General features: G+C 42.3%; 1 protein-coding gene across 4 annotated transcripts in view; it reads right to left on the reverse strand.

The window, feature by feature from the left end:
• Window positions 1-13250, reverse strand: part of SRRM4 (serine/arginine repetitive matrix 4) — a 242204-nt gene that overhangs the window by 49235 nt on the left and 179719 nt on the right. For all 4 annotated transcript variants that reach the window (XM_073625503.1, XM_073625510.1, XM_073625520.1 and 1 more), the window contains one exon: window positions 3295-3387. In XM_073625503.1, coding sequence (XP_073481604.1) covers window positions 3295-3387 — 93 coding nt within the window. The remainder of the gene's footprint in view (window positions 1-3294; window positions 3388-13250) is intronic.

Raw genomic sequence — 13250 nt, forward strand, 5'->3', positions numbered from 1 at the left:
ATGGTCCTAAGTATTCAGACCCTTTGCTCAGTATTTAGTAGAAGCACCCTTTTGATCTAATACAGCCATGAGTCTTTTTGGGAAAGATCGAACAAGTTTTTTCACACCTGGATTTGGGGATCCTCTGCCATTCCTCCTTGCAGATCCTCTCCAGCTCTGTCAGGTTGGATGGTAAACATTGGTGGACAGCCATTTTTAGGTCTCTCCAGAGATGCTAAATTGGGTTTAAGTCAGGGCTCTGGCAGGGCCATTCAAGAACAGTCACGGAGTTGTTGTGAAGCCACTCCTTTGTTATTTTAACTGTGTGACTAGGGTCATTGTCTTGTTGGAAGGTAAACCTTCGGCCCATTCTGAGGTCCTGAGTACTCTGGAGAAGGTTTTCGTCCAGGATATCCCTGTACTTGGCCGCATTCATCTTTCCCTCAATTACAACCAGTCGTCCTGTCCCTGCAGCTGAAAAACACACCCGCAGCATGATGCTGCCACCACTATGCTTCACTGTTGGGACTGTATTGGACAGGTGATGAGCAGTGCCTTGTTTTCTTCACACATACCGCTTAGAATTAAGGCCAAAAAGTTCTATCTTGGTCTCATTAGACCAGAGAATCTTATTTCTCACCATCTTGGAGTCCTTCGGGTGTTTTTTTAGCAAACTCCATGCGGGCTTTCATGTGTCTTGCACTAAAGAGAGGCTTCTGTCGGGCCACTCTGCCATAAAGCCCCGACTGGTGGAGTGCTGCAGTGATGGTTGACTTTCTACAACTTTCTCCCATCTCCCGACTGCATCTCTGGAGCTCAGCCACAGTGATCTTTGGGTTCTTCTTTACCTCTCTCACCAAGGCCCTTCTCCCCCGATAGCTCAGTTTGGCCGGACGGCCAGCTCTAGGAAGGGTTCTGGTCGTCCCAAACATCTTCCATTTAAGGATTATGGAGGCCACTGTGCTCTTAGGATCTTTAAGTGCAGAATTTTTTTGTAACCTTGGCCAGATCTGTGCCTTGCCACAATTCTGTCTCTGAGCTCTACAGGCAGTTCCTTTGACCTCATGATTCTCATTTGCTCTGACATGCACTGTGAGCTGTAAGGTCTTATATAGACAGGTGTGTGGCTTTCCTAATCAAGTCCAATCAGTATAATCAAACACGGCTGGACTCAAATGAAGGTGTAGAACCATGTCAAGGATGATCATAAGAAATGGACAGCACCTGAGTTAAATATATAAGTGTCACAGCAAAGGGTCTGAATACTTAGGACCATGTGATATTTCAGTTCTTCTTTTTTAATAAATCTGCAAAAATGTCAACAATTCTGTGTTTTTCTGTCAATATGGGGTGCTGTGTGTACATTAATGAGGAAAAAATGAACTTAAATGATTTTAGCAAATGGCTGCAATATAACAAAGAGTGAAAAATTTAAGGGGGTCTGAATACTTTCCGTCCCCACTGTATATATACAAAAGCAGCAGCAGTCTTTTAATAGAATATATAAAAGCAGCAGTCTTCTAATATAATAATATATATTGTATATATATGTTATTTTAATAAAAGACTGCTGCTGCTTTTGTATAGACATATATAGATGGTCTTGCCTAGGGCGCAAAATAGTCTAGCAACAGCCCTGCCCTTTCACACGTGTGCCTCCGCCTGACGGACTCGGTTTGATCTGCTGATCCCCGCTAAGCAGGCATATGACAGGTCCGTCTCCACTCACTATGCAGAGCAGAGACTGACAGAGTCCCGCTCTCCTCTATGGGGAAATCGGGTGAAAACTGACTGCCTGTCCATTTTCATTCAATCCACTAGATGGATGGAAAATAAAACCACTATACGTCTGGATTTTGCAGACAGGAACAGATAATGGCGGATGTCAGCGGACATGTCATCCACCTCTCCATAGGGGAGAGTGAAAGGTCCGATCAGGTCTGCCTGAAAAACTGACAGGCGGACCTGATCGGACAGTCTGTGTAAAAAGGGCCTAAGTGTGCATTCACCCTGAAGTACAGAACAACACGGGACTGTGATACTCTCTTCTCAGATACATAAACCCTTACAAAATCAGTGGACAGGTGGCTTCATTAACCTCCCTGGCGGTATGATTATGTCTGATTTTTTATGCTGAAATCGGCACAATTATTTTGCATTGAAATTTGGCGTTTTATATTATAGGCCTGTAATTCTTAGGGATAACTCACTTAAATCTGTCCAAACAAGAGTCTAGTAGACATCCCGGGTATGATAAAGTTTGAAAAATGAAGTAATAAATTATAATATAATAATTAACTATAAATAATTATAACAAATAATAATATAATAATAATAAAAATTATTCAATAATGTAATCAAATCAAAAACACAGAAATTTGCTCAGTTGCAGAATTTTCGCTGTCATTACTTTTAGTGTTTGATGATGAATTTCCCCACAAATCACTATTGCTCAATTCTGCAAGTGATTCTAATTTATTATCGCTGTTTTCTAGCTGGTCTAAAACCACTTTTGATGTAAAGGGACACTTTTTGGTTGCTATGGACAATCTCCAGTTTCTAGGCAGAAAGAACAGTATTTTATAATGTAAAATTGCATGTAGGACACTGGAGAAATCACTAGGGACAAAAAATAAATTGATACAGTAATGTAATCTGTAAGATTACAGTTTACTGTATGTGTAATGTGTTTTTTACTTTTTTAATTTGGCGCTGGTCTCCGTCCCTGTGCGTCGCCGTTCTACGCCCCCATGTAATAGATCGAGCGGGGAGACATCGCAGGATCCTGGGGACAAGGTAAGTAACCTCTTCCTGGATCCTGCGAAGCAATCCCGAGTGTGATTCGGGGTTACCGCTTTTGGTACTGAAAATCCCCTCCGAGCCACACTCGGGAATACTGTCAGGGAGGTTAAAACCATTGCTACAATATAATATAAAGTCACTTTATATAGGTCTCAACATTATTATAGCCAGAAGGAAGTTGGCTTACAATTGGACTCATGAAAACAGAGAGTATTATTATTATTTGCAATAAAATCCTGTTTTATCTTAAACATTAATCTATCCATATATATGTGGATTTGGTTGTTCATTTGGAGTTGAGAGCTTTCTCAGGTAGTTCTTTACAGCCAAATACTTAGGGCTCTAACCTGATGAGTCTGTTGGCTCAATGGTTAGGCCAAGTCATCCATATTATAACTGCGATCAATGACCGTGTACCACAAAGCACGCTATGTTATATTGGCTATGTGTCCAAAAACATTACACATAAATGTTTAGGAAGTTGTCATATATTGAGCATTACTGTTTCATTACCTGTTTTCAAAGCTTGAAGATCTGGACTCAGAACTTACTGAGCGAGAATGCCGGTGATGATGGTGGTGAGATTTTCGTGACCTCCCGCGAGAGCTTTGCAAGATGCAGAGAAAAACTGAATTATTGTTTCAATCACAAATTAAGTTATTTATAGTCATCTAATGTTTAAACCATTTATTAAATACTTGCAAACTTATAAAATTCAGTAACGCATTAGTGCATTTTGAAATGAAAGGATCTGGAAAAAATGTAAGTTAACGTGACAAAATACAGTTTGTTATTTTTCAAATGACAACACTTTTTTTCTCTTTAAATCCTTATATTGCTGTCTGTAATGGTTTTCAACTGAGTTTCACTTGCAATGCCTTAAAATATCTTTATTTTTTAGACCTCATGCACACTGGGTGTTTGGCCATCTCTCCTTTCCTCCTTGCAACAGCATCTTGGCAGAAAAAACACTTGCTGCTTGCAAACACTGTAGCACATTTAGGCCCGTCAAGCACTTAAGCGTTAATTCACTTCATTGGCCAGAATAATCATTTATCAATCGCTACACGCGCCTAGCATGTACACGCATTTAGACACAGCAAGCGTTTTTTCTGCAAAAACACTGCTGCTCCTGGACGCACTGGCAGTGGATTTTTCTTCTGCCTCTAATGTGTGTATGGGTACATAGGCTAACATGCAGGGCATTTAGAGGCAGAAAATAAAATGGCAGATGCCCCTAACAGCAGGCTTAAAAATGTCCAGTGTGCATGAGGCCTTAGTGGAAAGATGCTTTCTGTTCTTCTACTCCAGTGCTCTATGTTAGCATAGATAAGTTAAAGACTATACCACTTAGTATCACAAACAAGTCACACAAAAATGTAGACTTGAGAAAGAGCGATAGCATTTTTGACCAGGGCTGTTAAATCACAGGGTGCACTGAGCAGCTTGATCAAACTTTGATGCCTATTGACTAAAGCCAGCCATTAGATGTATCGAATCCTGGCCCTTTCAGGACAGACCGGCCAAAATTCGATCTATCTACGGGCAGGCTGATTGTACCCAAGTCGATCGACCAGCATGATGGATTTTTAGGATGTGAATATTGCCAGCGGCTATAGCAATTACCATGTTCTCCTGGCAGGGAAGGCTTCCTGTACAACATCACCCTTACCCCCCCTCCTCACAATAGGTCCATGGGAGGGATTCTCCCATCAACAATGACTGTGTTGATGGGGGAATTGAGCAATTTTTATTTCCTGCAGCTAGTGGAGTGCAGGAAAGAAAATTGCATAACCTATTTCCTGCTTAACTAAGTAACTGCACAGTCCTATTTAGGACTTGTTTAGTCTCCTAATCTATTCATTTGACTTGCATTTCATATTTTATTATCTTTTTGTATTATGTGCTGCTTTACATTAGTGAATGCTTACTAGGCACATAGATAATTGCAGCAGAACCCAAAAGTGTGTGTCAGTTTATCTCACAGAAACACTAGAGCATGCATTTATTGTGGGCAGTTCTCTATATTTTCAAAGCAACCACATATATTTTACAGAATTAAAAATGTATGCTTTGTTTTTTTGAGGGTTTTTTTTTTTGTAATTGATATCAAAAGTAATGTTTAATTTAATGTTTACTGAATTTGTATGAAATCGCAAAGTTGTAAATGTATCACAGCAGGAAACATTGCTTTTTCAGCAAAAACAGCCAGACACTTGTACTAGCAAAATCATCAAGATTACACTTACAGATTATTTAAAGTAAACCTGCCACAAACCATCAAAGTGTGCATATAATAAAACAACACATAAGCAAATGTCACCTTACTGAAAACCGCATGGCAAAATGATCATTAGATGCAGAGATAAATATAACTGATCAATACAAATTTTAACAACCTCTTCCCACTTCATTGCCTAAGCTTCTCTACTGGTCAGTAAAATGAGCCATCATATTAAAGATGTCATGGGGGATACAAACCACTCTCATGCTGGTACTGGGTTGCAGGGCCTCTCCATAAAAATATATCCACAGGTCCCAAATATGTGCTGGAGATGCTAGGCCGAACTACATAACTTCTAGCAGTGTCCTCTACTACACTCCTGTTCAGAAGTGCAAACCTAGCCCCGCAATTGATATCAGTAGATTTAGGGACAGACTTTGTCAGTTGTCTTTTAGATGTGAACAAAATCCTAGTTAAATGCCATAAGATCTCACTTACCATACACTTGCTAAACGTAGATTGTGTCTGTATACTAGATATATGGAATCAAATTATACCCCATACATATGTATGTGGTTTACTAAAAATCTATGAAATTAAAACAATGGAAGATCTGACAGCTACCGTTCATAACAGAGAAGAGGAGCACAGTAACATATCATTTCCATGGACAAATGTTACCTACTCTCTGCTACAGGCATACCCCACTTTTAAGTACACAATGGGGTTTATTTACTAAAGCTGGAAAGTGCAAAATCAGGCTCACTTCTACATAGAAACCAATGAGCTTCTAACCCTAGCTTGTTCAATTAAGCTTTGGTAATAAAACATGGAAGCTCATTGGTTTCTATGCAGAAGTGAGCCTGATTTTGCACTTTCTGGCTTTAGTAAATAAACCCCATTGTGTACTTAAAAGTGGGGTATGCCTGTATAAAACATGTTCTCATACACTCTCCAAAATAAACACAAAACAAAGAAAAGTTGACATTTCACATAACTTCAGCTATGCCTCTGGATCAGCTGATCATTTTGACATGGGTTTATCGCTGAAGGTTATTTCTGCTTATATTTTTTTCTAATCATCCCCTTCATTTGAATTGTCCTTATTTGTAACCAGTTTAATTATAGAAATTTACCAGGATCAATTACTTACTTTTTGAATGGATTACATTGCAGTAAACTACTTTATTAATCTACAAGTGCTCCCCTTACTCCTTACTTGGCTTAGCAAAATAAAGTCAAGCAGTGGTATATTAGGGTTCCAGCTGAGTGGTCAGCTGTGATACCAGGTTTCACCTGCAGGTTGCACTATCCCACACTAAAATAGCAGCTCCCTGTTTCAGCTAAGCATTTGTGCACCAGAAAAAAGGTTTGTCATTTTATTTAAAAAGCTGGGTTACATGTTCCACTGTCCTTGAAAAACCTCTAAACAATATATACATTTAATCATAAAACTTATTTGGTAAAAAAATGTTAAAATACCCAATAAATAATAAAAAATTACATACACGCAATAACAGTTTTTGCCTACAGTCTGCATTTAGTTCAGCCAGGCAGCGTAATTGTGGAGAAGTTGGGAGCCATTTTTAAACACAATATAGTATTTACTTAGACATTCCAAAGCATGGAAAGATCCCTTACACAAACAACCTGTTCACAAAATATATTTAGAAAATATAATTGCTGCACAGTGTGCATTATAATGGGTGCGTCCAAGTAACACTTCAGCTGTGAGAATATTGTGGATATTGTGCACCTCCTTTTTTTGTGCAGCTCTTTTGTAGAAAGATATCCTGTCTTTGCTTAGAAGAAATGCCACGTAAATGAGGTGTGAGGAATGACAGCTCCTGTAATGGAGATACTTATTTGCATATCTATCACTCAAAACAGAACATAAGAAGCTGCTGGATGTTTGCTATATATTTCAGTTGTGGCACAGCCATTAAATAAATGTCAATCTTTTACAGATAGATTTTTCTATTTTTACACAGTATTTACAGTGCTTCCACCCAATAGCATTAGTGCCGTATTTATTATTACTCTGTCTAATATCGAAATATCAATCATTGGGGCAGATTTACTAAAACTGGATCATTCAGAATCTGGTGCAGCTGTGCATGGTAGCCAATCAGCTTCTAACTTTAGCTTGTTCAATTAAGCTTTGACAATAAAACATGGAAGCTGATTGGTTTCTGTACAGAGCTGCACCAGATTTTGCTCTCTCCATCTTTAGTAAATCTCCCCTATTGTGTCATGTAATTGTCATCAGCAAACATGTACATTATGCCCTTGAAATAGTCTTATATTAGGTTATTGCCATTTCATCAAAAAAATCTAAAAGTCACCTTAAAAAAAATTCAGTGATTCTTTGTGAAACATACAAATAATGAAACATGAAAAATTCCCTGTTTGGTATTAGAGTGCAAGAATAAACTGGGAGGAAGTCCACAGACCCTACATATGCAGTTCATAGTCCATAGCTGCATCCATGACCAAACTTCATCTGATGGAGAATACTACCCACATTGCAGTAACAAGCAATATATGCATGTGGTAGCACACCGTTTAAGTCTTTTCACATTTCCAGAAGCTATTTTTTTCAATAAAATGTGATCTGAATCTGATCACAGGGCATGGCTGAACACGGAGAAGTGAGGAAACCACAGAAAACCCTGCAGGTGCCAAATACACAGGAAACAGTGCAAACGAGAAACCAGACTGGTAACTCTAAAATGAAGTTTTATAGGGAGGACCAACTACAGTGTGCCAAACATAGAAAAATCTTTAATAGAAAAATCATTTACTCACACTTTAGAAAAATAATAATTATCCAAAATGTGGAACGTACCCCCCCCCCCATACAGAAACACCCACAATCTAAAAACAAACAATCAACAATGTTGTTTCACAAAGTGCCAAACAAGCAGGGCCCCTCGCATCCACACATGCACATACAGACCTTGGGCACAATACAGGTTTTGATTGATATTGTCTGTGCTCAAAACACCACCACTCCAACGTTTAGGGGTATGCATAACCAATAGGGTGTCAGTGCATAAATCACAGCTGATCGAATAGTTAGTGTCAGGAACTTGGTAGGAGGCCGAGGTGCTGGGAGGGCTCCCCTTGCGGCCGATTGCAGCACACCACTGAAGGTGACACAGCAGGTGTGGTGCCCACAGAAGCATGGGTACCTGGTCACCCATGCTTCTGTGGGCAGACGTGCTTTGGCAGGTCCAGGAGACAGGGACAAGTGAAGTAACTGGATGGCTGAGCCGGGAGCCAGGCCAGGGGTCATTCATAGGAAGACAGTCCGGAATAAGAATGACCAGGGACGGAGACCTAGATGGCTGCTTGAGTCCTGAGCTCCTGTAAACTGGGGACCGTGGTTTGCTACTTGGGGAGATTACAGCACTAAAAACGCCATGAATAGAACGACCAGGAGCTCCTCCACCTCCCGCACACCGGAGATATTCCGGACACAGCGCCAGCCGACACACGCGGCCTCACAGGCGGCCTTGCAGGCCCAAGCACCGGACTCGCCTGAAACAGCGTCCGCTTCTCAGATGTCAGGGGCGGGGACACCCTCCTTTTTGCAGACCCAGCCGTCCAGCCTGCTGGACCTGGAGAAGTTTGCCGCTGACATCAAGAGCACAGTGATGGCTGCCATTGCCGACCTCCGCTCAGACTTTCAAACAGTGACTCGGCGCATCAGTGATGTGGAAGAAACCACTCAACATCATGCTGCAGCCATTCGCCAAGTCCGGGGAACCTACGATGCACAGCTTACACACCTTCTAGATCTTCACAGACATATCGAAGATCTAGATAACCGCGGGCGCAGACAAAATATCAGGGTGCGTGGCATGCCTGAAAATAATGATCCTGGTCTTCTACAGCAAACTGTAAGTAACTTTAATCTTTAATGAACTGATAGACCGACCGGCTGATTCTCCAATAGAGATGGAAGGAATACATAGAGCATTGTGCCCTCAGCTCCGAGATAATAAGCCGCCCAGGGATGTAATTTGTTGTATAGTGAATTTCCCCCTGAAGGAGGAAATCCTTAGGAAGGCGAGGGAAAAAGGTCAGCTCATTCATAATGGCGCTGAGATTAAACTGTTTCAGGACTTATCGCAGATAACCTTACAGAATAGAAGGGCGTTGCGCCCCCCTGCTGGAAGCTCTGCGTACTCAGAACATACAATACCGCTGGAAATTCCCCTTCGGGTTATCTGCAACCGCTAGGGGTCGCTCGGCCCTGCTCCGCACCCCGGAAGACCTACAGGCTTTCTGTGACCAGTTTGATCTTCCCCGCATGGATCTTCCAGAATGGTATTCTTTCTACTACCCGACGGAACCATGGCTTCCTGTCTCACTCAACCCGTCGCCGAAAGCACAGCGACAAATATCGAGAAGACATCGAGACGTGCCACCCTCGCCTAACAACCGATCTTCACGACGAGATATATACCAACAAAACCCTGGATCCCCGTCTTCACCTCCAGGTAGGAGAGATCGCATGGAGGCCTAACAAGCAACACTTTTTCAGCCAATTTTGAATCAGCCTATGTCATGTGACTGCCCCTTGCCATCTGCTCTCACGCCTGTGGTTTTTTTTTTGTTTTTTGTTTATTTTTCCCTCTCCCTGCGCTTGTTTTTATTTTTGTTACAGCATAGATGACACGCCTGACCTGCCATCAAAAATCCTCACCGGATGGAGTGAATCACTCACAAGCACGCACTTCCTCCTGCCTATCAACCTCCTGGCCTCAACTATGGCTGCTTGGCCATATGACAAGCGGCCCTATGCAGGTATGATCTGGTATACCCCCGCACAGGATAACCTTACTGGGAAGGTAAGATAAGGGGAGCTGTGCGTACATGATCGCCTAGTCTATATGCCCTACTGGGCCTTATCCTTTATCCTTCCCCCTTCCTCCTCCCTGTGTAACAGATCCTGAGGGGACCATGCCTAGATCACCATAGTGATTCTTTTGACTCTCATTGACTCACCTAGATCCTTACACTTCATCCCGGAGCTTGGGAAGGAGGTTTGCTGGCTTGCCAACTTGCCGCTGCATTACCGGACATACCTTACCTCCAAATGCAATAACGTGGACCTCCCAACTCCAATACACTAGGTCCTTACCTCAAGGTCTCCAATCTGCCTCCAGTTGGCTTAACCATCACCCATCCACTTCCAAGTGGCTCTGAATACCGCCTTAAGTTGAGAACCTTGGACTAAATTTAAGTAGCCTGATTTGGGTAACCAACATTGGGTAGAATGGGAGGAAATGCATACAGTTATAAAGTTATGTGTTGAGGCACCTCTATATGTAATGTCCGTAACCCCCTTTTGCACAAAATCATACCCATGGAATTACGTGCATACTCTCCGGGGTACCAAATCAGTCTGAATTAAGTGGGAGGAGGGCTGGGACTGAACCCCTTACCCTTTCTGTTTGAATCACCTACAGTACCATGACTCCATGCTTAGTCTACCCCATCTGGATTTCTAAACACCACAGGGATTCCCTTGTGGTGTGTGGCAAAAAACTGTCCCCCTTGAAAAATTTGATCCTGAATTACATTAAAATTTTTTAGTATTGGTTTCGTGTGGGGAGAGTATGCGTGGGATCCCATACAACCCTCTTATATCCCCAGGCTGTAACCCACGTTCTATATTTTATGTTCTAAATGTTTGCATACAGTTGCCAGGTGGTACACCATACACCCACATTGGCGATTGACGCGTGAAGTACTCCGAGTTTCTGTGACTGCCCTTCTTTCCTTTTTGTGCCTACTTTGACCGGTTCCGTCTCAGGACCAGCTAGGGATCTTCTCTTTTTAGACCCTCTTAAGCACTCCGGATTCTCGGGGACTACTTACGCAACCCCCTTGCAACCAGACCACTTCCGATAGTGGCAATAATAAATAAAAAATATTTAACATTTAATGAATATTTCCTAACTATCACTGCACTATAGTGGTTATGACCTAATGGGCACGGTCGCTGTTTTTGGGATTCAACCTGCAGAACTATTTCGATATAGAGCATTTATTTTAATGTTACCCCCCCCCCTTTTTTTTTTTTTGGTATGGTGAATTATGGGGCAAGTTCCACCCAAACAGACAAGGAGTCCTCGAGTTTAAATAGATTTTAGGTCAAGTAGACATTGTTTTTCTTTCTCCAGAGGCTCCCGAAGGCACCAAACGTTGCTCAGGTGTAGGAGAGGTCAGCCTTTGGCCTCGACAGCTATACTTGCTGGTTCAGGTTATATGTTACATACTATATGCTAACTTTTTACTTGTTAAGTTAATGTTTCTGGTTGAAATGCTCAAATTACAAAACTGTTGTGGCTCCCCAAGGCCATTCTTATACACTTCATGCACGGTTCCTTTCCCATGGTCCCCAGTTTGCGGAAGCACCTGTGGGTTTTTCCGTTTATACCTACGTTCCCACACAGCTGTTTCCTTTGGATTCCCGCTGACTTACCAGCTTTCCCCTCTATAGGTGGAATAGTATATCTATTTCCACCTCTGGTATATCACTAAATCCCGTGTCTCCCATACATTACCCCTTCTGCTTGTTGCCCCCCACCGTTTCTCCCTAGTCTTTTCTCCCCCCCCCCTTTTATTTATTTTCTCTTTTTTCCTTCTCCCCCCCCCCCCCCCCTTTTTTTTTTTCCTTTACCTTCCACTTTTCTGAGCCCCAACTGCTTTGTGTTTCCCCTCTGCACTTACCCCTATTGTGGAAGAGGGCTCACTCCCCCCTACTCTGGGTACTCCCCCCTCCCCCCGGCTGACCGAGTTCCACCTGCACTGATCTGCTGAGGGTCTACTATTATCTTGCCTTTCTTAACCACTTTCACGGAAAAGACCATGGCGCCTACTACATCCCTAACGATGAAGTGTGTATCATTGAATGTTAAGGGCCTTAATCTCCCAGAAAAAAGATCTCAGATTCTGAACTCCCTTACCAAACACAAAGCTCAATTCATTTTCCTTCAAGAAACACATTTCCGCTCTGATGCAGTTCCTAAACTATCTAATCATATCTATCGAACAGCACTGCATTCCACCAATCCTGTAGCAAAAACAAAGGGGGTTTCGATCTTAATATCCAGACATGCCAACTTCCACCAGACTGACTCACTTATCGACCCAGAAGGCAGGTACATTTTTATCAAAGGTACATACGCCTCGAAACCAATTACACTAGCTAACATCTACTGCCCCAATGAACATCATGTTTCCTTCTTCAGGAAAATATGCGACCTGCTTTCGACTTTTCAGTCAGGTTTGGTTCTGCTGGGAGGTGATTTTAACGCCCCGCTGAACCATGTCCTGGACTCTTCGACGGGAGCCTCTACCCTACCATATCGAGCCCTCCGGCAAATCAAAATGCAACTCCAAAACCTGACGCTCCACAACACTTGGCGTACCATGTACCCCTCCGTGAGGGACTACACTTTTTACTCGGCACCCCATGGCAAATATTCGAAAATTGACTATTTCTTTCTCTCTCAAAAGGACCTAGCCCTACTCCAACAAACAACCATAGAGCCAATGTTCCTATCCGATCATCACCCAATCACAATCACCCTTTCCTACCCTGAATCTAACGCAAGAACCAAAACATGGAGACTGAACCCCTCTTTACTCAATGACCCAATGACGGTAGAACACTTGAAAACCTGTATAGACCTTTATTTCAAGGAAAACACTACCCCAGATGTCTCTACTGTTTCCCTCTGGGAAGCGCATAAATGTGTATTGCGTGGCGAACTTATTACACTCGCCGGGAAAGCCAAAAGGTTACACCAAGAAAACATAACTTCTTTGATCATGAAGATCAAAAAGTTAGAAACGGCCCACAAACACCTTACAAGAATTACTACATGCCCGATCGCTTCTTTTGGAGGAATTAGGTAAACATAATAGAAGACGTTACGTCCTTGGCCAAAAAGTTTTCTATGAGCATGGCAACAAATGCGGGCGTCTTTTGGCCCGCACGATCCAAGCCTCTAGAACCTCATCTACGGTTCATCATGTGCAAAATGCTCAGGGATTACTCTTATCCAGGAACGACGATATAGCGAAAGAATTTGAGAGTTTTTATGCCAGGCTTTACAACTTACACCAGAATCGCCCCGGAACACCTGCGTCAGCCACACGAGTCGACCGCATTAGAGAGTTTCTCTCGCAACACTCTCCAAAACAAATATCCGCCCAACAAGCT

This window comes from Aquarana catesbeiana, linkage group LG01 (genome assembly GCF_042186555.1).
Source record: "Aquarana catesbeiana isolate 2022-GZ linkage group LG01, ASM4218655v1, whole genome shotgun sequence".
Lineage (NCBI taxonomy): Eukaryota > Metazoa > Chordata > Amphibia > Anura > Ranidae > Aquarana > Aquarana catesbeiana.